Consider the following 25,095-nt stretch of genomic DNA (forward strand, 5'->3'; position numbering starts at 1 on the left):
AGAGAAAGAGAAACACTTGCAGACCTGCTTCATCACCCGTGAAGCAGACCCCCCGGCTGGTGGGGAGCAGGAGCGAACCCTGGTCATTGTGCTTGGAGATACAGATACGTGTGCTTAACTGGGTGTGCCACCACCCAGCCCCCCTCTGTTTTTAGAAGGATAGGGAAAGGAGTGAGAGGGAGAGAGCCAGAAATACTATGCCACCATCCACAGGCCTTCAGAGATGGTTCTAGAGAGTAGACCCACATCTTTGGGGCTGGCGTGGAGATGCTGAGATGTCATCTGGCCAAGGGCTGGCAGACAGTGAGAAAAGACTGATGCTGGACACATCCCAGATGGTTAGTGGGAGTTGGCAGGGGAGGCAGGACACCAAAGTTCTGGGAGTTTCCATCCAGGGGAAGTCCCAGGTGTGGGAGCAGGGTTGCCAGGCTGGCCCCACCCAACATTCTGGCCCCAGGGGATGTGGGCACAGAGAAGAAAGTGGGTCAGCGTAGGACTGAAACTTAACCCCACTGGTTCCATGACCTCTTTGTTAGCTCCAGGAGAGGCCCAGCCACAGAGAAACCTACTCCCTCCTCCAAAAGCTTCTCAAGGCCTTCTCTTTAGAAAGAATCTGAGAACCTTGGTGTCTGAGTGGAGAAACCAAAGACCCTCCCCGCCCCCAACTCCCCAGTGGATAGGGCAGAAACAAGCCCCATCCCCAGGATGAAGGCTCTGTTCAAGGTAGACTGTTCCATCCATCCACACCACTGGCAGCCAGTGGAGCGCTCACCACACACACTTCAGGCGGCTGGTGGAGGCAGAGCTGTCCCAGAGAATGGGGCAGGTCAAGGCTGGATCCCAGGGGGTGTGGTAGGACATCTCAGCAGAGAAGGCTCTGCTACCTGGTGCAGCTCTAGCTGGGCAAATGAAGGAATCCCTCACCCTGGGGGTGGGGAGGGTTACCAGAAACTCTGCTCTGGAGAGTAGAGTCAGGCCTAAGCCTGTGGCTTCCTCTTCTTACCTGGGCCTGCTTCCCTTCCTGAAGGAACAAGTGGTTGAAGAGGTGCTTACCATCCCTCCCTGATAGCTTATGGAATCTAGGTGGGGAACAGCAGTGGAGGGACCCTTGTCTCTCTGGGGGAGCAGGGTGATGGGGTGCCAGGACCTCAACTCCAGGACCTGAGCACATACTCTTTGATACCTTCTCTCTCCTGCACAACTTCTCTCATCTCCTCTTTTCCTTCTATCCCTCTCTCTTTCTGTCTTCTATCCTTCCTTTCTTAAAATTTTTTTTTTATTATCTTTATTTTCTTATTAGATAGAGACAGTCAGAAATTGAGAGGAAAGGGGGAGATAGAGAGTGAAAGAGAGCCAGGGAGACACCTGCAGCCCTGCTTCACCACTTGTGAAACTTTCGCTCTGCAGGTGGAGACCGGGGGCTCAAACCCGGGTCCTTGCATATTCTAACATATGTGCTCAACTAGGTGCTCCAACCGGTCCCTTTCTTTCTTTCTTTCTTTCTTTCTTTCTTTCTTTCCTTCCTTCCTTCCTTCCTTCCTTCCTTCCTTCCTTCTTTTTTCTCTTTTTTTAAAATATGTATTTCCTTTTTGTTGCCCTTGTTTTATTGATGTTATTGTTATTGATGTTGTTGTTGTTGGATAGGACAGAGACAAGTGGAGAGAGGAGGGGAAGATAGAGAGGGGGAGAGAAAGACAGGCACCTGCAGACCTGCTTCACTGCTTGTGAAGCGACTCCCCTCCTGCTGGTGAGGAGCCAGGGGCTCGAAATGGGATCCTTACTCCGGTCCTTGCGCTTTGTACCACCTGTGCTTAACCTGCTGCGCTTAACCTGCTGCACTACAGCCCGACCCTTCCTTCCTTCCTTCCTTCCTTCCTTCCTTCCTTCCTTCCTTCCTTCCTTCCTTTCTCTTTATTCCTTCCTTCCTTCCTTTATTTCTCTTTAAGATTTTATTTATTGGCAAAATAGCTCTACTGGAAAGTGTGTTGACTTGCCATGTGTACAACCTAGGTTACCCCACCACACTGAAGAAAGCTTCAGTGTTGTGGTCTCTTTCATTTTCTGCTTCTATCTTTAAAAAAATCTGACAGGATGGTGGTCTGGCGGTAGCGCAGCAGGTTAAGTGCAGGTGGTGCAAAGCGCAAGGACCGGCATAAGGATCTCGGTGCGAGCCCCGGCTCCCCACCTGCAGGGGAATTGCTTCATGGGTGGTGAAGCAGGTCTGCAGGTGTCTATCTTTCTCTCCCCCTCTCTGTCTTCCCCATCTCTCTCCATTTCTCCCTGTCCTATCCAACAACAACGACATCAATAACAGTGATAACTACAACAATAAAACAACAACAACAAAAGGGAATAAATAAATTTTTTTTTAATCTTAAAAAAAAAAAGATTAGGGAGTCGGGCTGTAGCGCAGCGGGTTAAGCGCAGGTGGTGCAAAGCTCAAGGACCGGCATAAGGATCCCGGTTCGAACCCCGGCTCCCCACCTGCAGGGGAGTCGCTTCACAAGCGGTGAAGCAGGTCTGCAGGTGTCTGTCTTTCTCTCTTCCTCTTTGTCTTCCCCTCCTCTCTCCATTTCTCTCTGTCCTATCCAACAACAACAACAACAATAATAACTACAACAATAAAACAACAAGGGCAACAAAAGGGAATAAGTAAATAAAATAAAAAAATAAAAAAAAAAAAGATTAGAGGGCCAGGCGGTGGCATACCTGGTTGAGTGCATGCATTGCAGACACAAGGTCCTAGGTTCAAGCTCCTGCTCCTCATCAGCAGGGGAAGAGCTTCATGAATAGTGAAACAATGCTGCTGGTGTCTCTCTCTTCCTCTATCTCCCCCTTCCTTCTCAATTACTCTTTGTCTCTATTCAAAATAAATAAATAAAAATAACTTTTAAAAGAATTAAGATTTGTTCATTTAAGAAAAGAGTCTGGAGCTTGACTCTGGTTTGTGTGGAGCTGGGGATTGAAGCTGCAACCTCACATATGCAAATTCAGTGCTCTTCCTGTTGAACCACTTCCCTGGGTGGTGGTGAAAGTAGCTGAATGTTATATTCTCGAAATTGCAAGTATGGGGTCCAGGTGGTGGTGCACCTGGTTAAGCACACACATCACAGTGTGCAAGGACCCAGGTTCAAAGCCCCTGGTCCCCACATGCAGGAGAAAAGCTTCACAAGTGGTGAAGTAGTGCTTCATGACTCCATCCTTTTCTTCCTTTTTAATTTTATTTTATATTTATTTATTCCCTTTTGTTGCCCTTGTTGTTTTATTGTTGTAGTTATTGATGTCGTCGTTGTTGGATAGGACAGAGAGAAATGGAGAGAGGAGGGGAAGACAGAGAGAGGGAGAGAAAGATAGACATCTTAAATGACATAGTGGGGGTTGTATTGTTAAATGGGAAACTGGGCAATGTTATGCATGTACAAACTATTGTATTTACTGTTGAATGTAAAACATTAATTTCCCAATAAAGAAATAAAAAAAAAAGCAAATCAGGGAGTCGGGCGGTAGCGCAGCGGGTTAAGTGCACGTGGCACAAAGCACAAGGACCGGAATAAGGGTCCCAGTTGGAAACCCCGACTCCCCACCTGCAGGGGAGTTGCTTCACAGGTGGTGAAGCAGGTCTGCAGGTGTCTGTCTTTCTCTCCCCCTCTCTGTCTTCCCCTCCCCTCTCCATTTCTTTCTGTCCTATCCAACAACAACGACATTAATAATTACAACAACAAAACAACAAGGGCAACAAAAAGGAAATAAATAAATATTAAAAATTAAAAAAAAAAAGAAAGACATCTGCAGACCTGCTTCTCAGTTTGTGAAGCGACCCCCCTACAGGTGGGCCTCAAACCAGCATCTTGATGCTGGTCTTTTCGCTTTGTGCCACATGCGCTTAACCCGCTGTGCTACCGCCTGACTCCCTTTATTTTATTTTTATTTATATTTTAAAATATGTATTTATTTGTTTATTCCCTTTTGTTGCCCTTGTTGTTTTATTGTTGTTGTTATTAATGTCATTATTGGATAGGACAGAGAGAAATGGAGAGAGGAGGGGAAGACAGAGGGGGAGAGAAAGATAGATAACTGCAGACCTGCTTCATCACCTGTGAAGCGACTCCCCTGCAGGTGGGGAGCCGGGGCCTCGAACCGGGATCCTTATGCCGGTCCTTGCGCTTTGTACCATCTGTGCTTAACCTGCTGCACTACCGCCCGACTCCCCCTTTATTTTATTTTTTAACCAGAGCACTGGTCAGCTCTGGCTAATGGTGGTGTGGGGGATGAACCTGGGACTTCAGAGCCTCAGGCATCACAGTTTGTTTGCAGAACCATTATGCTGTCCACCCTGCCCTGACTCTCTCCCTTTCTATCTCCCCTTTCCTCTCAATTTCTGGCTGTCTCTATCCAATAAATAAATAAATACACAAAAGAAAAAGAAAACATATGCAAGCATGAGGGCCTGAGATTTGAGTCTCAGTGTGACTCATTGCAGAATAATACACTGGGGTTGGGGGTAGATAGCATAATGTTAATGCAAGGAGACTTTCATGCTTGAGGCTCCATAGTCCCAGGTTCAATCCCCCGCACCATCATATATCAGAGTTGAGCAGTGTTCTGGTAAAAATAAATAAATAAATAAATAAGATAAAGAAAACCTAAAAAATTAAAAAATAATATTTTAAAAACATTTTGTAAATGTTTAGAAGTAAGCTCTAAATTAAAAAATAAAAAAGGTGGGGAGTCAGGCAGTAGCACAGTGGGTTAAACACAGGTGGCACAAGCACAAGAACCAGTGTAAGGATCCCGGTTCTAGCCCCGGCTCCCCGGCTCTCCAGCTGCAGGGGGGCAGCTTCACAAGCGGTCAAGCAGGTCTGCAAGTGTCTGTCTTTCTCTCCCCCTCTCTGTCTTCCCCTCCTCTCTCGATTTCTCTCTGTCCTATCCAGCAACGATGACATCAATAACTACAACAACAACAACAAAAAAAACAAGGGCAACAAAAGGGAATAAATAAATATAAAAAAAATTTAAAAATTCACTTCTACTTCAAAAAAAAAAAAAGGCTTACATGACAGAGAGAGAGAGAGAGAGACATATCAAGAGAGAAAGAGCAAGAGGGAGAAAGAGGCCAAAGGATCACTCTGGTACATGTGGTACTGGAGAGTGAACTCAAGATCTCATTTTTGCAAGACCAGTGCTTTATCTACTGTGCCACCTCTTGGGCTGCAATAATTAAATATTTGAATTATATATTTTATGTATTGGCTAGAGACAGAGAAATTGAGAGAGAATAGGGAGACAGAGGTGAAGAGAGAATAGAGAGACACCTGCAGCACTACCTTACTGTTCTTGAAGCTTCCCCTGCAGGTAGAGGTCCTTGCACATTGTAACAGGTGTGCTCAACTAGGTGTGCCACCACCCCCATGCAATCATTAAATCTCCAAGGGTCAAGGGCAGGAGGGATAGAATGATGGTTATGCAAAAAGACTCTTATGTCTGAGGTTCTGAAGCTCCAGGTTAGTTCCCCTGAACTATTATTAGCCAGAACTGAGCAGTGCTTTGAGAAAAACAAAAATAAAGAAAAGGTGGTTGGTGGTGGTGATGGTGGAAGGACAAATAACATAATGGTTATACAAAGACATTCTCCTGCCTGAGGCTCCAAAGTCCCAGGTTCAATTCCTCACACCACCATAAGCCAGAGCTGAGCAGTGCTCCAGTAAAAAAAAAAAAAAAAAAAAAGGTGGTAGCACAGCGGGTTAAGTGCAGGTGGCGTAAGGACCCCAGTTCGAGACCCTGGCTCCCCACCTGCCAGGGAATCCCTTCACAAACAGTGAAGCAGGTCTGCAGGTGTCTATCTTTCTCTTCCCCTCTCTGTCTTCCCCTCTTCTCTCCATTTCTCTCTGTCCTATCCAACAATAATGACATCAGTAACAACAACAATAAGAACTACGACAATAATACAAGGGCAACAAAAGGGAATGAATAAATATTTTTTAAAAAATTCTTGTTAATGAATGATGTTTGGGAAAGAAAATATTTATTTATTTATTATTTATTTATTTATGAGAAAGACAGGAGATAGAACTGGATATCACTTTGGTACATGTGTTACTGAGGATTGAACTCAGGACTTCATGCTTGAGAGTCTAGTGCTTTATCTACTGCACCACCTCTTGGACCACGAGAAGAAATTTCTAGAGTCGTATGGGCTCCTCCTAAAATGAAGATCTTATTCTGTGTAGGGATCTGGGGGCAGCACTGAGGTTGGTAAGTCACCAGAGAGCAAACAAACTGGCAAGCAGCAGGGCACCAGCCTTGGCACCAGGGAGGGGGGAAGACACAGACACGTGTTCTACAAAACATGTTTTCATCACACTCTCCCTGGGTGCCCTGGTCTCCAAGCCCCGGTGGCACTTCTGTCCTAATGATGCCCTCAGGGGCTGTAACAGAGCACCCTACCTCCCACAGACATCTGCCAGTCGCCTCTGAGCAGGGCATAAAACTGCCTCCTGCCAACACCAGACTGGGCATGGAAAAATCACCTAAGCAGTGTCCTGATGCCAGTGGGAGGGGATGAGGATGAGACTCAGAGGTGGGGCAGGAGCGTCTTGGGCAGAAGGTCTTTGTGATGAGAAGAGCAGAGGATGCCTGGTCCTAGGATCCCCTAAGTACCACTTATCCAGGTCGCCAACCTGACTGGACAAAGACAGAGCAAAGCCTGGAAAAGGGGGTGCCCCAGAGGGAGAGAAGTGAGGGTGGCTTTTGCCACCAGTTTCTAAAGTGGGAAGTCTTTTCCCCAAGCCTCCTTTTGGAATCTTGAACAGAACACCGGCTCCCATGCTAGTCGGAGAAAAGAATCTGAACCCCTCACAATGCTCCTCAAATCACCTCTATCATCGGTTCTGACTTCCAAACCTCTGCAGCCAGCAGACCCGGGTCAATGGGTCCTCGGGAAGGGTGGGGGTGGAGGCGCGGCGAGCCCGGGGGCGGGGCCCGCGCAGGGCGGGTCTTTCTGGGCATCGCCCCCTGGCTGCTGTTGTAGGCTGGGGACCGAGGAGGTCGCCAGAAGGGAGGAGCTACGGTTACCAAGACGGAAGGATGGACAAACACCCACCAGAGACAAAGACAGACAACCCAAGACAAAGAGGAGAAGGGCAGAGACCGATGGAAGTCCAGACTTACTCTCTTCCAAGTCTCCCCCCACCCAGTGTTTTGTTCCCTATTTTCGAGCACATCTGCTTCCCTAGCTGCATAGTATCAGGCTGCAGCTTTCTGGGTCCAGACTCTGAGATCCTTTAAGGGGGAGATGGAGAGAGGCGATGTCCTGCAGGGAGAGTGTGGTGGGCGCAGTGCCTGGTTCTGTATGGGGTTTGGCGGGTGAAGGACCAGGCAGGGCCTCTCCTGGTTGATGAGAACAGGAGACTCATTCACTGTAAACCAAGTGCAGATGTGCTGGGAGGGGGCGGGCAGGAGTTAGGGCCACATTCACAAACCGCAGCTGGGCCCGCCCTCCTCCTGCCAGCCACCTCCAGCAGGGCAGGAGGGGTTAAGCTGGCAATCCCAAGGCAGTATCCCTGCCACACAGGCAGGGCACCAGCCCAGCCTAGCCCGAACGCCTGGGTCTACCCCCTCCCACCCCTCCCACACCAGGAGAGCTGCTCCCAGGGTAACAGAGCAAAAGTCAACAGAAGCCGGGCCACCTGGGGACGGGACCCTGGAGTCCCTATTCTCAGCTCTTCCCACTCCTGGAGTGAAGGGGGGGCTCGTCTGCACCCCCATTGACGTCTGGTCCACTGAGACAGCCACAGCTAGCTCCTTCTTCCCCTTCCCTTCTTCACATGACTCTGGCTACCAAAAGTGGCCTTTCCCGGGAGGATGGACAGCTGGCCCCCAGGGTGGCGGTGAAGACTGAGCAAAATCATTCCTATATGGAAAATGTGATGTGACCTGGAGTCTGTGTCCCCAGTGCTGGCCACCTTGGCATTGTTGGGTAGGGTCCTTTGGGTGCCTCTCTCCAGCCTAGCCCAGTCCTGTGTGACTGACCCTGTCCTTCCCTGGCTCACTGCACCTTCTGTCCTGGCAGGAGTCTTGGGGACCCACACAGAGTTTGTATTTCAGACTCCTTTTCTCCCATTCTGTCCTCTGGAGGCTGGGAACTCTGGGACTGAAAGTGGAAGTTAGAGAATGTCTGGGTATGTGTGAGCACACACACACACACACACACACACACACACGGAGTCAACAACATTCGTGGCACATCTACCAGGCAGCATGCACTGGTTAAGGCAGACACACACCCTCAGCGCTGGCTTTCTCCCTCACACCCAGGGCTCCTCCCACTCCCAGCTACAGTGCCTCCTGCCCTCCTCCCAGTCCCAAGCCTAAAAGGTGGGGACAGTGTTGGCAGCCAGGGACACAGCCGCCCGCAGTCCTGGAGCTTACTCCAGACAGGGCGAGGGGGAGGAGGTCTTCCAGTCCAGGCCTCAGCACCCCACTTCACCCCCAGTAGTTAAACCCCTTTGCGCCTGGGACCACAGGAGCGCCTGGAGTCGGCAAGGGGCCGCGGACTGCGAGGCCCGCAGGTGATGGCTAGGCAGAGGGTCAAAGCAGTGACATCTGTCCCCCGCCAGGGTGGGAGGGCACCCCTGGAAGGACAGAGTTACAGCTCCCACTGCCTGAGCAGGAGAGGTAGCAGAGGAACTCAGCCAGATCCCTACCCCGCAGGAAAGGAAAAAGGGTCAGAGAGAAAGGGTGGCATCATGGACCAGGGACACTGACCTCCTCTGCCAGACTTGCCCGGACTCCGGGGAAGGAGCCAAGGAAACCCGGCACAGAGGGGAGGGGCAGAGACCCAGGCGTCCCGGGCCGCCCCGCCCCGCCCCCCCAGCCCCAGGGCACCGAGGAGCAAGCCGGGCAGAAGCTGGCGGCAGGGAAGGGAGGAGCGAGGGCGGGAGGGGGAGGAGGGAGGAGGGAGCAGGGCTGGGAGGGAGGTGGTGGGGGGGGTGGGGAGGGAGAAAAAGAAAGAAAATATTTTCCGTGTCCCCGCCTGCAGAGTCAGTGTGCGGTTTGGGAGAAAATGTGTCGGATATTTTGGGGCGGTCACGTGGGCGGGCGGGCTCCGAGAGGCCCCGGGACGGTCCCAGCCTAGAGCCCGTGCCCACCCCCCCAAGCAGAGCCCCCCATTCCGGCGAGCCCCCGGCACCGCGACGCTGCATCCCGGCGACCGCCAGACGCCGGGACCTCCGGCTCCGCGGCCTCCCTCCCCCGCCCCACCTCCAGGTGAGTCAGGCGGGGAAGCAGCTCCTCGGGGGAGGTGGGCTGGGGGCGGGGGCGCCGCGGAGACGCCGGCTCCTGCCTACCCCCCCCCCCCCAGGCTGCTCGGGCTGAGCCCCAGCTGGGAGGGGGGCTCCCTGCCTGGACTCAGGACTGAACCCCGAGGTGGGGAAGACTTTCGACGGACTGGGGCTGGTCTCTAGCCACCTTCCATTCGGCTAAGCCTTGGGGGGAGGGGGTAGCTTTGGAGAACGAGTTTCCAGCCAGGGGAGTTTCTCCCCCACTTTTGTTCTTTGGGGTGTGTGGGGGGTGGAGGAAGGCAGGGCTCCCTCTGTGGGGACGGACCCTCCTCCCCACTCCACCCTGAGGCAGAAGTGGGTTTGGAGCCAGGCAGCCCCCCGAGGCTCCTGCCCTGGTGGAGTGTCTCCCTGCTCGGCCAGCGCAAGGGCAAGACAAGGGGCTGAAGGCAAGTGGTTGGGAGCTTGCAGGGCCAGCTGAGGGTTAGGGATCTGTGAAGCTCCTTTGAAGCCCCAGCGGTTGAGGATTCCCTCTCACAGCCCTGACTGCTCTGTGAGTCTTGGCTATCCTCCAGCCAAGGTGGGGGGGGGGGGGGGCGCGGCGGGAGGGGGTTGCTGTCCGGAGGAATCTTGAAGAGAAGCCCCGAAGGAAACAACAGAAGGTCAGGGAGACCCTGGGGTGGGAGACCCAGGAGTCGCCATCCCTGAGCCCCGTTTGATGCTGCTTCTGTCTTCAGCAGTTACATTCCAGACCCCTCCACCTGACCCAGTATGTAGGAGAGACCCTGCAGGTGGCAGGGAGGTAAGAACACTGGGGGGCATGTGTGTGTGGGGGGGTGGAGAGGTGGGGATAAGAGAGGTCTGTAGGGCAAGACCCCCGTGACTGTGACTCCCCCCTTCAGGGTCCATGTCCAGGGCCACTGTGAGCCCAGTGATCCAGTCTGAGGTTTCTGCCCTCAGCGATGCTTCTGAGTTTCCAAGCTGGGCTTGAGGACCATACAGGCAAGGTCCCTTGTCCCTGAGGCCACAAGAGAGATGACAGGGGCTGGGGCAAGAAGGCAGTGTGTGCAAGGGTATCTGGAGCTGGGGTGTCCCAGATACACACACACACACACACACACACACACACACACACACACATCCTGTGGCTGAGAGCCTAGTAGGCAGCACAGGGCACACCCCCCACCCCGGCACACCCCCACCCCTGGCTCAGAAAGCCACCTAACTGGCACCTCCAGTTCCCCCCTCTGCCCCACCCTGTCCGTGCCCTCCGATGCCCACACACATTCCACTGGCATTGCCTGCCTCCTGGGCACTGCCCCTCCCTGGGGCCAGTGGGGTGGAGGGAGGGCACCTGGGGATGAGAAGTGAAGACTCTAGGGTCCCGCAAGGCTCCCCCAAGGGCGGTACAAAGGCAGTGAAAGCTGGCCCATCACTGCCTCCTGGGGTGCAGGCTGGGGGCCCAGGCTGGAGCAGAGCTTGCCTGGGTTCTCCACCCAGGCTGGGGATGGGGTCATGGAAAAAGGTGGTCGTGTTTATACAGAGGGGAGGGGGGCGGTGGGTGGAGAGCAGTCTACAAGAGCAGCTTTGTTCCAGGTTGTGGAGCGGGCAGGGCAGCAGGGAGACACCCCCCTCCATCCATCCGGCAGCCCCCTTCATTCATGCCCTCCCCTTAACTCCACCTCAGCTCTTAAGAGAAGCAGCTTTGTAAGGTCCCCTTTCCCTAGCCCCCCACCCTACCCCACCCCAGTGTGAGGTGGCATCTTGGGAGGAGAGATGTGTCCTCTCCTTTCCATAAGACCCTCCACCCCCAAAGAGCCCAGGCACCTTTTTCTCTCTACTACTGTCTTGCTGTCTTCAATCCTTGCCCCCTCCCCAACCCCCAAGTAAAGGTCCTTCTGGCCCCTTCCCAAGGGGAGACAGAGAAATCTGGGCTCTGGAATAGGAAGGGTCTCTTTCCCCTTCTTATCTTCTCTCAATTCTCAGGTCCTTTCTAAGCAAACTAGAAGGAAGGTGAAACAGAGCTGGGCTGCCCTTTGCTCTTTCCCATCTCCTGACCTGGCTGAGGGTTAGGCCAAAGTCTGAGCATCCTTGTCAGGAACCTTCCTCCTGCTCCCCACCCCCCCTACCCCCTTCCTGCCCCACCCTTGGGTCTCTGTTTACCACCCAAAGGTGAGAAACAAAAGAGTACGAAGGTTAAGACGCCAAGCCAGGCTCCCAGCCTGAGCCAGTTAAGGGAAGATGGGGAGGGTGTCTGGTAGCTTCTCACCCTTGGCATTGGAGGGGTTAATCCACCTGGAATGTGGCCCAGCCTGTTGAGCTATGGCCCAGGGGCCTCAGGGGCCCCGAACTCCTGGCTCCACCTGGGCTTAAGCAAGGATGAGGACTTCAGGGAATAGAGGAAAGAAAGGAGAAGGACCCTGGGGGCTTGGAGCTCAGACTTTTAGGGATTGGGGTGCTACTAGGCTGGAGTCTGAGGGTGCTGGGGACCGGGGTGGTGCCCAGTGAGTGAGGAGAAGAAGCTTCTTTCTGGACCAGGACAGAGTGAAGGGTGGTGGTATTGAGAGCTGAGTTCCAGTCTCCATGACAATTTGCCCTCAGGAACTTGAAGGTCTAAGAAAAGAGAGACAAGAAAGAAAGAAAAAAGAGGGGTGTTTGAGCTGTAATGCAGCGGGTTAAGCGCAGGTGGCGCAAAGCGCAAGGACCAGTGTAAGGATCCCGGTTCGAGCCCCCGGCTCCCCACCTGCAAGAGAGTAGCTTCACAGGCAGTGAAGCAGGTCTGCAGGTGTCTATCTTTCTCTCCTCCTCTCTGTCTTCCCCTCCTCTCTCCATTTCTCTCTGTCCTATCCAACAATGAGGACATCAATAATAACTACAACAACAATAAAAAGGGCAACAAAAGGGAAAATAAATAAATTTAAAAATTTAAAAACAAAGAAAAAGAAAACAAACAAACAAACAAAAACAAAGACACAAAAACTGAGAGCTTTTGCTCCTAGGATCGAAGACTGGTGGAGATGAAAAAAACAAAAACAAAAACACCACAAAAAACACCACACTTCCCTCAAGCCTCTGCGTTTCTCTCTTGATTCTTCTCTGCCCCTCTTCCTCGCAGTCCATTGTGGTCCTGGTTACTAGAGGAGGTACCTAGGCTGAGGGGAACCTTCCCTGGATGCTGACTGTATCAAGGTGGTGGTTCTGGGGCTCCTAGAAAGTCAGCCTTTCTCTTGTCAGGGCAGCGGGACCCATCTGCCTGGACTGAGGATCTAAGATTGCACTTTCTCCCCCAGCCCCACCCCAGTCAAATTCTCAGGGGGCAGACTGCTTTTGAGGGAGTGGAGGTGCAGAGACAGCTGCCTAGAAGCAGAAAGACACAGAAGACAGAGACAAAGAGATGGAGAGGGCCGGCAAAATAGCTCACGTGGATAGCGTGCTGCATGTCATATGCTCAACCCAGGTTCAAGCCTGGCCTCCACCACACTGAAGGATGGAACCCCCTGGCCACCAACATGGCACACAAAGGGGTATAGATTTGAAAGAGTGGGCTTAACAGACTACGGAGTAACTAAATACAGACGAAGAACTGGGATGAGAAACTAGAAGAGAAAGTATTGAGGAAGACAGAGAAGGAAATGACAATAAAAGAGAGTGAGGGAGGGTGAGGAGGTCCCAAGATAAATGATATGAGGGGCGGGCGGGGGAGACAGCATAATGGTTATGCAAAATATTTTCATACCTGAGGCTCAGAGGCCCCATGCTTAATCCCCAGCACCACAACAAGATATATATATATCTTTCATCAAAAAAATAAGAAGAAAATAGGGGCTGTGTGGTGGTACACCAGGTTGAAAGCACATGTCACAGTGCACAAGAAAGAGCTGGGGTTCAAGTCCCCTGTCTTCACCTGCAGGGGGAAAGCTTCAAGACCAGCGAATAATGCTGCAGGTCTCCCTTTTATTTTTAACCAGAGCACTTATCAGCTCTGGTTTATGGTAGTGAAGGGGATTGAATCTGGGACTTGAGTGTCTCAAGCATGAGAATCTCTTTGCATAACCACTGCACTATCTACCCCCAGACATCTCTCCATCTCTATCTCCTCTTTCCCTCTCAATTTTTGTCTCTATCCCATAAATAAATATAATATTAAAATAATATAACAAGGGCAACAAAAAGGAATAAAGAAATATTAAAATAATAATAAAATATTTATAAAAAAGAAAAAAGGAGACATATAGCATTTAATGTGTCCTAATATTAATCAAAAACACTTTACATATATCGATTTTTAAAAAAGATTTATTCATTAGAGAAAAAGGAGAGAGAATCAGAACATCACTCTGGCATAGGCGATGCCAGGGATCAAACTCAGGACCTCATGCTTGAGAGTCTGATACTTCATCCACTGCACCACTTCCTGGGTCACCATATATCAAATTATTCTTTTCTTTTAGAATTATTTATCTGTATATGTGAGACTGAGACAGACCAGAGTATTGCTAAACTCTGGCTTATTCCGGTACCAGCGGTTGAACCTGGGCCTTTGGGACCCCACGCAAACTCGCAAACTCCTACTATGCTCTAACATGCTGGGCTATCACACACACACCCCCAGTCAAATTATTGAACCCTCACAATAACCATAGAGACGAGCCCGATTTACTCTCCCCAGTTGACAACTGAAGAAGTGGAAGCATGGGGAGATTAAGTACCAGTGGGGGGGTTTGACTATCCTCTGTGTTCCTAATCACGGCATTATGCTCCCCACCAGAGAAGTTTAGGGCCCCCAGGTTACTAAAGGGATGTTTACTTTCTTCAGAGCAGTAGAAAGTTTGACTCTTGGCTCCAGCCCTTAAAGCCATGTGACCTTCCTTCAGTCACTTAAGCTGGGTTTCTTCTGTGAAATGAGAGTCAGGGTTCCATTGAGGGGAACTGCCCTGTCTGCCAGATGTCCCCAGTCCTGGAAACTCAGTGTGTCCTTCCCTGGACAGTTTCCCCGAGCCTGTGTTAGTGCTGCTCTGCTCAGTGAGCCAGGGCAGCAGGGAAGGGAAAAAACTCCAACTGGGAAAGGACCCTGGGGCTTGGCAACTGAGTGAGGTACTCTCATCTCTCCTCCTCTCTTTCTTCCCAGGACTCTTGGAGAACCATTGGGCAGGCCAGGCAGGGCAGGCACAGAGCCTCCCAGGCCAGGGCAGTGGCATGGGCAGGGGCTTTGGCTGAAGACCTCCTCCACCCACTGCAGAACCCAGGGGACTCCACTTCGCACAAGGCAGTGGCCATGGCCACCAACAAGGAGCGACTCTTTGCGGCTGGGGCCCTGGGGCCTGGCTCTGGCTACCCAGGAGCTGGCTTCCCCTTTGCCTTTCCAGGGGCCCTCAGGGGCTCTCCGCCTTTCGAGATGCTGAGTCCTAGCTTCCGGGGCCTGGGCCAGCCCGACCTTCCCAAGGAGATGGCCTCTCTGTGTGAGTCTCAGGGGTCTTGGGGGATGAGGGCAAAGGGACATGGGGGAAGGGAACATTTGGTGGGTAGATGCTACAGAGGGGGGATCCCAGTGAGGGGGATAGGCAGGGGTGGGGGGTGACTTAATGGAATAGCTGGTAGGGGTGACATTGTTCAGAAATAAGAATACCCCCCCCCCAAATTAAGGTGGGAGAGTGGAGTGGTGTGCCTGAAATTTGGAAGTCTAAAATGGCCTCCTGGGTGTCAACTGGGTTGGAGAGACCTCTGTGTGGGTTGCCAGGGGTGGATCTGTTGGAGTGTGGGGTTGCTGTCTGCGTACCCCGGGAGTGAGGGAGCCAGGCAAGGAAGGTAGGAATCTGGGAGGTCCATCAGCTTACGGAGTGATCACAAGTGAAATTGTTTTGAACTGAGGGTGAGGGGTAAGAATGAGGAAAGGGACCTAGTGCCAGGTACCCAAAGATCTCGGGGGGGGGGGGGGGGGCTATGTGTGTCCAAAACTGTCAGGTAGCTCTCTTCCTGCTTCTGGGGAGGGAAGAAAGAAGCAGTCCTGAAGAAGGTGCCCCCTGCAGCAATAAGCCAGGGAGGATCAAGGGGGTGTTGCAGAAGCATCCTCTTCCCAAGCCATGTAGGTTCTGGATTCCACCCCTTATTATAGCCCTGGCATAGTGCCAGCACCCTGGCAGATCCCTACTTGTCCCTCAGGCCTGCCCTCTCTGGGTTAAGCCTTTGAGTGCTGACAGCAGACAAGCCTTGGGCCTCTCCTTTACCCTCTGGGTCCCCTTTCCTCCCGCTGGGTAGTTGTCCTCCTTGACCAGGTCCTTACAGATATGGGTGGGTACCCATGAACTGGATGCTGGACTCTAGGGTGAAGGCTCAGCACGTGAGCTAGGGGCAACAGGAAACTGAAGAATGGAAAGACAGAGAGGGGAAGCTCCGGAGAGATAGAAAAGGAGATGGAGGGGGCTGGGCGGTAGCACAGCAGGTTAAGCGCATGTGGTGCTAAGCGCAAGGATCATCCCAGTTTGAGCTCCCAGCTCCCCACCTGCAGGGGTTCACTTCACAAGCATAAAGCAGGTCTGCAGGTGTCTATCTTTCTCTCCCCCTCCCTGTCTTCCCCTCCTCTCTCCATTTCTCTCTGTCCTATCCAACAACAACAGCATCAATAACAACAATAACAATAATAACAACAACAAGAGCAACAACGGCAACAAAAATGGGGGGGAAATAGCCTCCAGGAGCAGTGGATTCGCAGTGCAGGCACTGAGCCCCAGCAATAACCCTGGAGGCAAAAAAAAAAAAAGAAAGAAAGAAAAGAAAAGGAGAGGCTGGGCTTACCAGTTAGAGTGCACATGTTACTATGCTCGAGGACCCAGGTTCAAGCCTCTGATCCCCACTTGTGGAGTTGGGAGGCTTCACCAGTGGAGCAGGGCCTATATATATATATATATATATATATATATATATATATATATATATGGTCTGGTGAAAAACTTGTACAGGCACTGAGGCTCAGTGATAACCACTGTGGCCAAAAAAAAAAAAAAGTAGATAAATAAGAAAAATAGATGGAGGGACTGGGCAGTGGCATACCTGATAAAGTGCACATGTTACTGTGTACAAGAATCCCAGTTCAAGCCCTAGTCTCCGCCTGCAGGGGGAAACTTCACAAGAGGTGAAGCAGTGTTGTAGGTGCCTCTCTCTCTCTCCCTCTCTTTTTCTCCCTCTCTCTCTCTCTCCCTCTCTCTTTCTCTCTCTCTCTCTGTATATATATATGAAGAAAGGAAAAGAAGAAAGAAAAGGGAAGAAAGGAAGGAGGATAACTCCTTTATAGTGCCCCAATCTCAGAGAAGAGGTGGCAGAGAAGGGGCCCTGCCACTGAGGGAGGGTGTGGGGGTCATGTGTATGTACCAAGGATAGACTAGAGGGGGCTGGCAGCATTATTAGAAAGAGTGTGTTCATTTGGGGAATGAGCGTGAGAGTGCGTGTGCGTGTGCGTGTCTGTGTGTGTGTGTGTGCACGTGTTCTAAAACCATCCGCACAGCAGGTCCCTGAGACACGGATCACATGCAGAATTCCAGTGTGTGCAACAAAGAGTCAGTGTGAGTGTGAGCAGTACTTAATGGGGCTGCGACTGGTGTGTCTGGCTGGTGTTTGGTGAGGCTGGCCCAGCAGGGGTTATTTGGGTGCCAGGCAGGTGAAGGAGAGAACACAAAGCCCCCCTTTTTGGAATTCTCAGCTGGTTCCCCTACCTCATTTACCCAGGGGCCCGAGGAAGTGGGAAGGAGCTACTATCTGTGTAATGTAACTCTTGCAGAGAACCATACAACTCAAGCCTTTAGGACTTGCTTTGGGAGTCCGGCGATAGCGCGCAGCAGTGCAAGGACCGGTGTAAGGGACTTGCTTTTCCCAGGTTTGGGGAAGGCAACTAAAGTGGCTGGAGTAAATTGCAAGAGGAGACAGAGAATGGTAGTGAGGAGAATGCCGAGCGCCAGAAGGTAGTTCCCAGTGAAGTTCTCCTTGTATCCTGAACCCTAGCCACACTGAAATCAAGGTCAGGGTTCAAAGTGAGGTCAAGGTAGGGGACTGGGTCTGGCCAGGTGCTACCACAGTGGCTGCCCTGAAGTAGGAGGGCTGGGAGGAGAAAGCCAGGGGGAGGGGCCAGCACCAGGGCAGGTAACTGAGGAGGGTATGACTGACAGTGGGGGACAGGCCTAGGCAGAGAGATGGCCTTGGGGTGGGGAGAAGGGGAAGGCTTGGGCTTAGACAGCTTGCATGGGAGAGAGGCAAGCAGCATCTAGTGGAGAGGAGAGGGAGGCAGAAGAGAGGGCACAGGCTCCTGGGGTTGGCGAGGCCTCCCACTGTGGGAGAGCAGCTCTCAACGGGCGGGGGGGGGGGGGGGACCACCCTCTCTCACTGCTCTGACCCACATGACACTCTCTGGATAGGACAGTCTTCTGAGGGGCTAGATCTGATGCAGAAGCCACACACACCCAGGGTCTGTGTCTCTCCTCATGTCCTCTCAAAGGGAGGGAGGTTGGGTCTGTGAGACCTAGAATTTCTGCCTGGGCTGACTCCTGGTTCCCACTGCTGGATCTTTGAGCATGATGGAAAGGGGAAGGGGCGCTTTCTCCATGTCCTGGGATTCTTCAGGAACTTGGGTGGGTAAGTCAGGTATCTCAGAAGCTTAGACTGGAGGAGGGGAAGGCTTGTGCCGGGGCAAGCACAGGCCTGTGAGCATGGAGAAACAGAGGCGTGTGCGTGCTTGCATGCCTGCATGCTCACACATGTGCTCGGAAACCTGGCGTTGGAGTCCCTGTGCAGCTCCATGTTTATAAACACCGGTATGGTGGAAGCCAGGATTCAAAAGTCTGCGGGAACAGAGTGTGATGGGAGAGAAGACAGGCTTCGCCTTGCCTTCCTCCTCCCTGAGAGGGGAAGTGTGTTCTGAGGACCTGGCAAACCATTCGGTTTGTCCCTCAAACTTGTTCACAGTAGCCCTGGGGGAAGGAACCCAGACGCCACCACACTAAGTCAGATGGGAGACGGAGGGCAGGCTGGCACAAGAAGAAAGGGACTTTACTTAAGAGAAACTGAGAAAGAGACTCTCAGACCTAGACAGGAGGAGAGAGGCCCACTTAGGACGAAATTCAGGGGTGCAGACGCTGAGAGGCAGGAGAAGCAGCAGGCGGGTGAGGGTGGTAGTGAGCGGGCAGCCTCGAGGCCTCCTCCAGGAAAAACCCCAGCCGCCTGCCTCCTTCCCCTCCCCTCCCGGTCTCTCCTCCTCAGGCTCAGGCTCCAGCTCCAGGCCGACACAAACGGGGCTTTGATTGCAACAGGAAACCTCTCTGGCGGGGGGAGCCGGGCAAGCCGCCGCCGCTGGGGCCCTGGTTGCACCCCCCTCTCCCGGCCCCCTCCCCGTCCCAGCCCCCATCCTGCCAGCGCTCCCAGCATCACTGTTTTGAGCCTGTCCCTCCTTCACACCTCCCTGCTCCCTCCATTCTCTGCTGCAAACCCCCCACCCCACCCCTCCAGCTCTCAGGTGGGACTCTGAAGTCTGGGCTCACCCTCAGGGGCGGGGCCTGCTGTGCTTTGAAATGCCCCCTCTTCGGTCTTTTCAGGGAAAGTTTTGCAAGAAAAGGAGAATTTAGCATGAGGAATTCAGAGCCAGCTATGGTCCAGCCCCATCCAGAAGGTGGCAGGAGGGGGTAGGGGGAGAAATGCAGAAGTTAGCTGTCCCTCCCAGTCCCCCCACTCCCAGCCCCCCACCAGCCAAACTCATCCTTGCCAGGGTGGTAGAGGCTCCAAGGGGTGCTGGTGCCAGACTCTGAGTGCTAGCGCGCTTATTAGTGGGGGGTGGGCTGCACTTTTTTTGCTTCTGGGGTCATGCCTTTGTGGGGACTCTAGCTGGGAGGGGTGCACAGTGGTGGTGGGGATCATAGGGAAAGGGGTGAATCAGGCAGCAGCCCCCCCCATATTCCCACCAGGCTGGTGGAGAACATCTGGTTCCCATGAAATGCTAGAAGGCTAATGGGTCTAATTGCTGCAATAAGGGCTTGGGGGGACTTGGGGGGACTTTGGGGAAAAGAGGGGCACTGGATTTCCCCATTCTCCTGTCTTCTCAAGGTTGTACTAAGGTTGTCTACAATAGGGGTTTGAGGTTAACGGAAAGGATAGGCCTAACACCCTGATGATGGGACCCTTATAAGGCTCTCTCTATCTGCAATGCCACCCTCAGAAGATGGGGGTGATGAGGAGTGGGGTGCATCTGGTGAAAAGAAAGGGGGGCTATTGAGGACTCCTGACTTCCTGGAGCCCTTCCTCCCCTCCTCCTGTGCCCCACTCCCAACCCCCCTCCCTGTGGCCTGGCCACTTCTGGTTCTAATTACCAACCAGGCAGGCCTGACTTAATTGGGACCTTTCAGATTTCGGGGGGGGGGGGGTTGCAGACAGCTTACAGTTGACTAATCAGTGCTCTTTCCCCCTTGTTTTTTGGGGACTCTCCATTTTTGCACTTAAATGACATATGTCATATATATATATATATATATTTTTTTCCTTCCCCACTCTCCAGATTCAGAAAATTGTTACTTTTCCCCCCTTCTTACTGTGGATAGGGGGAATGGCTGGATTCAGAAATGGGGTGTTGGGATGGGGCAAGGGCAGGGTGCTCATGCTAAATTAGAGCACCACACTTGCTCTTTATTCCTGCTTCAAATCCTACCCCCACCCCGTCACTCCATGTGCCTCCCGCCCCCACCGCCATCCAGGCCCTCCTTCCCAGTACTGCACCCCCACCGCCAGCCAGTCCCGGGCCCCTCCTCCGAGCCGACCCTGCCTTCCCTTCCCTCCCTTACTCTGGCACCCCTTCCTGCTCTTTATTCTTCCAAACTGGCGCCTCACTCCTGCAGCACCCCCGTGAGCCCCCCACCCGGTACAACAGATTCTTAGAAAAGCACGCCCCGCCCTGGCCCAGCCGCAGCCGCAGCCGCAGCCGCCGCCGCCGCTGCCGCCGCCGCCGCCGCGGGGCGGGGGAAGGGGCCGGGCCGGGCGCCGCTCCCGCACCTCCGGCGCTCCCCGCGTGAGCCGCGCTGACAGAGCCGGCTGGGCAGGCCGGCCGGGCGGCCGGCCGGGCGGGCGGGGCGCGGGGGAGGGGGCGGTTTCCGGGAGTCGCCGCCGCCGGCGCTGGCGCTGTCGCTGTCGCTGGGACAGGGTCCCTCGGTCGGCCCGGCCCGGCTAGGGCAAACTCTTGACGTGGCCATCCCTTCCCGCCCCCCCCCACCCTCTCCTCCGCCGGGCGAGGGCGCTCAGCGCCTGGAAGGGGCGAAGGGGGAACTGCGAGGCAGCCCTTGGCACTGAGTGTGGCACCCAAGGGGCGAAGGGGCAGCCGTGGCCCGTAGCGGGAGCCCAGCTGCATGAGGCCAGAAGGCAACCGGACGCGCAGTGACAGCCGAGAGGGGCGCTTGGCACCGCGGAGACCTTGGAGGAGGGAGGGCAGTTTCGTCCCCCAGGCGCAGTTGGCACTGCGGGGACAGTTTGGGGCGGTGATTTTTGTCCTCGGAAAGTGCAGTTGGCCTGAAGGAAGGGGCATTGAGAAGGCAGTTGAGGCGCCCAGGGAGCATCAGTCGCGGGATGGGGCTGGGAGGACTTGGAAGGAGGCGTCCCGGGACGCGCCGGCGAGAGGCAGGCGGGGCTCGGAGGGGTAGACTCGGGGCTGCACTGGAGGGGGCGGGGGACTCCGCCGCGGCGTTGGCGACGGCCTGGGCGGGGTGGGGCGGGGCCGGGTCAGGAGGAGGTGAGCGCGCCCGGCCACCCGCCCCGAGGGGGGTTCCCGGAGAGTTCACGGCGGGAGCGCGCTCCGGCCCTTCGGCCTGGGGTGGGGAGGACGGGAAGGAAGGAGGAGGCCGCGCGCGCCGAGCCGCAGGAATGTTCTGCTGGGCTCAGGAGCGCGCGCGGAGGGAGAGGGAGGAGCCAGGCCTGGGAATGAGGGGGTGGAGGTAGCGCAGGTCCCCGGGCTCAAGCGAAACGCCGAGCGCCGGGAACCTCCATGTTCCCGTCTCTCTAGTCCTTTCTAGACACTCCCGACTAATGAGTTGTGTGGAAAAATAAGATAAAATAAGTGTGTGTGTGTGTGGGGGGGGTGGTGGCTGGGGAGGGAATTCGAAAGGAAATGCGTATGATTGGCTCGTGCATTTCTTCCCCTCTCCTGGACCGGGGCACGCGCCTAAGTACAGAGCCTCTGGTTATGGAGAGCGAGTGTTTGCAAGCGTTCTCCTAAGCCAGATGTGTTTGCAGACCTATGTGCACCCATGACTTTATGTGCGTGCAGCTATGCACGTGCACTCTTGCATATTTGCAGATGCACGGTGCCTGCCAAGATAAATGCATGCACGGATGTGTGTCAAAGCAAGCGCGCGCCACAGTGCGAGTGTATGTGTATGTGTGTGCGCTCCACTCCCAGCTCTGTTCATCTCGGTGCCCGGCCCCCTTCGCTCTCCAAGCCCCACCCCCACCCCTCGGGCTTCGATTTTACAAAAGGTCTACCCAGTGCTAGCGGCTGAGGCGCCCTGTGTGATCAGGTCCCGGGCTGCAGCCGGAGCTCCAGCTTTGTACCCCACCCAATCCCTTTCCCCAGCTGGGGATCCCCTTCTTCCCCGCCCACCCCTTACCCCCCATGCAGCGGGGCGCCCTACGCTAGCCCTCCCCCTCCCCCCCCTGCAGGAGCGGGACGCCGCCGGGGGAGGAGGGGGAATCGCTTGCGGGTCCTCGGTGTTCCTAGCACCCAGCTTCCCTCCAAGCCGGGTCGCGATGTACGACTGCATGGAAACGTTTGCCCCGGGTCCGCGAAGGCTGTACGGGGCGACCGGGCCCGGGGCCGGCTTGCTGCGTAGAGCCTCGGGCAGCTCCTGTTTCGCTGGACTGGAGTCTTTTGCCTGGCCGCAACCCGCCAGCCTGCAATGTAGGTACCTTAGCCCGGGAGTGGGGTGTGAGGTGCAGGAGTGAGCCGCGACTCACTGTCCTGGTGTAAAGGTGGTTAATGGGGTGCGGGCGGGGGTTCAGAGCCTGTCGTTGGGAGGTGGTGGGCAGAGACGTACTGGCCCTTTAAAAGCGGGCGCCTCTGTGACTCCTTTGGGTGTGTGCAGTAGTGTTTGGAGTGTGTGGGATTCTTGTTGGGGGTGTCTAGGCAGGATCTGTGGATGCGCTCCTGCAGGGTTAGGAGGAGGTGTTTTGGGAGTCTGTGCCCGCAGGTCCCTGACCCCGAGGAATCTGGCACCCAGGACCGTGGGTGGCGTTTATAAAGTACATGTGGGAGTTGGGGGGCGTGAAACACACTATTTGAGGAGCGTGAGAGCCCCAGAGAATGAGGCGCCTGGCCCGCTGGGCGCGGGGGGCTCCGCAGAAATTGTCGCCCCCCCGAAGGCGCGCGGCAGGTCCGCGCGGCCCCGCGTGGGGCTGTTCGTGGCGTGTGGCCGGGAGGGCTGTGTCCCTGCACTGCTGCGGGGGCGGTTTTAGAAAGTGCATCCTGTGTGTCTTCCGTGCGGGGTGCGCACGCCCGGGACCAGGCTGGGCTCTGGCGCCCCTCCCCCCTTCTCTCCTTTAAAAATGTGTTTTGGGTGGGACGCAGAGAGGCGACTCTTCCCCGTTGTTCCAACACGCACAGCCTCGGCGGGAGGGAAAAGTTTAATGCCAGATCCTTGTGTGCCCGGAGTGGGTTGGGGGTTCTGGAGGTGGCGGCGGCTCAGCCGCAAGACTACTGGGTCCCCAAATTCCCATCGTCCCCTCTCTGTGAAATGGGAGATGCCAGGCCTTGGGGCCCTGGAACCCCTTTCCAGAACGGTAATAAAAAGCTGGGACTGAGAGGCAGTAAAAATGAAGTCCAGATGAGAGTCGGCTTTGAAGCCTGGGCCGAAGTGCCTGGCGAGGGTGGGGTGTGGGGAGGAGTCGGGAGGGGAGCCTGGAGCCCCCCCCCCAGTTTCCCCGGGGCTGCGCCGCGGGGGAACCGGGGCTCTGGGGCGAGCTGGAGCTGGGGAGGCGCGGGCGGGGCGCGGCGGGCGCTGGGGGAGTGCGCACGCGGGGTCACCGAGCCCCCGCCAACGCGCCTCGCTCCTTGGCACTCCGCAGCGCTGTTTACGAGTTCGGCTTTTTTTTTTTTTTTTCTTCCCTCTGGGTTCCAGGGCAGAGCTGCTCAGATTTAACAACTGGGGAACTGGGAGAGGGAGGTGTTAGACTGGAGAGACCATACTTTGGCGTGGGGTAGGGCAAACATGCTAAGTGAGACATTTAAAAGACGCAGGTCCCTTGGAACCATCTCTCTGCACTAAGTCCTTATGAATTTGCAACCTTCCTCCCATGGCCCAATGGGATGGGGGAAGAGGGCATGTTGGGAGGGTGCATAGGTGGAGAGGATCATCTTGAAAGTTGCTATTGTTTTTTTGGGGGGTGACCCTATTTTCAGACCTATGGAGGCCCTGTGAACTTGGTGTCTCCCTTTGGACCCCGCTTTTCGGCCTCCAGGGACTCAGTGGGCACAAAAAGCCAACTTCAGGCCTGCCTGGCCGCAGGGGGAGAGAAAGCAGTTTTGCCCTATAGTTGTGAGCTCAAGAAGAAAAGTAGCCTGGGGGGAAGACGGGAATCGTGCCAGTCTGGTTGCTTTGGTATCCTGGTTGGCAAGCCTAGGCACATGGTGGCAGAGCTGATCACCTGCAGATGGGAAGGGAGTTTCAGGAAGCTTGCGAGCCCACCTTCACGGTTTCCTAGGTGTGCCTGTCTGTCAGCTTGTGTGCTGGGCCCACTGGTAACACGCCTGCATGTGCGCCCTGTGTGTTGTTGACGCGAGTGAGTGTGTCTCCAGAGGAGATGTGCATCAGATGGGGAGTGCAGGCGGTGCAGCCCTGAGCCTCGCAGCTGGGAGCGTTTACAGCCGGCTATAAAGAGTTTGTTTGAAGCTCCGCTCAGCCTGGCCAGGAATTTCCTCAATTTCAGCAATTTGGGCTTTAAAAGGAGAAAAACCCCGGGCCCACCCCATCCTCCTCAGCAGGGGCCCCTGCTTGGCCTCTGAGCTGCGTCCCAGCACCCCCACGGTGGGCTTTCTTAGCCTAGGACGGAAGAGGGGAGTTGGCCCAATCGGCCTTCTGGGGCCCTTCACCCACCTGGCTACTGGGCTGCACTTGAAAGTTCAGGGGGGTTCAGCAAGCTAGCGGGTTACTGAGAAGGGCTGACAGTAGCAGCTAGGGAAAGCTGTCCCTGGGCCTGTCTCCCTGCGGCCCCCAGCCTTTTAATTCACTGGCACTGCCCCATGCCAGTGTGACCGCGCCCAGGCCCTTTCGCAAGAGAGGAAATGAGGCAGCGCTCTGCGGGCAGGGAGGGCGGCAGCGCCCGGCGAGCACCGCCCCTCACTCTGTCCAGTGGGGCTGCAGGAGCACTCTCCCAATGCACTGAGGGGTCCCGAAAGGCATTCCAGCCTCCCCCCAGCCCCCCAGCTCTCAGTGACTTCTGCAGCCCTCCCGAATGGATTCCAGGCACCCTTCTTTCCTCCCTGCCTTGCATCAGGGAAGCTCACTCCTGCAGGATTCTTATGCTAATCTGTTGTCTCTGCCTGCTGGGGTCTGGGGAGGGCTTCCCTCCCGTAGCGTGGGAGGAGCTCCTCGAACCCCTGCCTTCTGGGCATTCCTCTGCCCTTTGGCTGAGACTGGGGGTGGACCTGCAGTGGGTTAGAAGGAAGGTGTTCTAGAGGTGGGTATGTGGGGTGCTCCATAGGCAGGACCTTAGGGTTCTTTAGCACTAACTTTGGGCCCTCCAGGTTCTGGTTCTGCAACAGGTCCTGTGGGTTAAATAATTTATATGTTTAGTTTTCTGAACCTCTGAA

The 25,095-nt window shown here is 54.7% G+C and overlaps 2 protein-coding genes across 11 annotated transcripts in view; one reads left to right on the forward strand and one right to left on the reverse strand.

Annotated features, from left to right (window-relative positions):
- The window catches only part of LOC132539505 (sperm mitochondrial-associated cysteine-rich protein), a 40,001-nt gene extending 17,454 nt beyond the window's left edge, over positions 1 to 22,547 (reverse strand). Inside the window, exons 1-2 of one of the 2 annotated variants that reach the window (XM_060195288.1) lie at positions 8,764 to 8,782; positions 8,054 to 8,149 (exon numbers count right to left, since the gene is read on the reverse strand). The gene's annotated coding sequence lies outside the window, so the exon portion shown is untranslated. Of the gene's footprint in view, positions 1 to 8,053; positions 8,150 to 8,763; positions 8,783 to 22,196 lie in introns of those variants that run through there. The other variant, XM_060195290.1, reaches the window with a different exon arrangement.
- The window catches only part of RARG (retinoic acid receptor gamma), a 28,447-nt gene continuing 11,756 nt past the window's right edge, over positions 8,405 to 25,095 (forward strand). Inside the window, exons 1-4 of one of the 9 annotated variants that reach the window (XM_060195278.1) lie at positions 8,405 to 8,567; positions 9,159 to 9,264; positions 10,013 to 10,077; positions 14,404 to 14,734. In XM_060195278.1, the coding sequence (XP_060051261.1) occupies positions 14,551 to 14,734 (184 nt within the window). In that variant the 5' untranslated portion in view covers positions 8,405 to 8,567; positions 9,159 to 9,264; positions 10,013 to 10,077; positions 14,404 to 14,550. Of the gene's footprint in view, positions 8,568 to 8,922; positions 9,265 to 10,012; positions 10,078 to 14,403; positions 14,735 to 20,395; positions 20,913 to 20,965; positions 22,189 to 25,095 lie in introns of those variants that run through there. The other 8 variants (XM_060195275.1, XM_060195276.1, XM_060195277.1 and 5 more) reach the window with 8 other exon arrangements.

This window comes from Erinaceus europaeus, chromosome 7 (genome assembly GCF_950295315.1).
Source record: "Erinaceus europaeus chromosome 7, mEriEur2.1, whole genome shotgun sequence".
Taxonomy (NCBI): Eukaryota; Metazoa; Chordata; class Mammalia; order Eulipotyphla; family Erinaceidae; genus Erinaceus; species Erinaceus europaeus.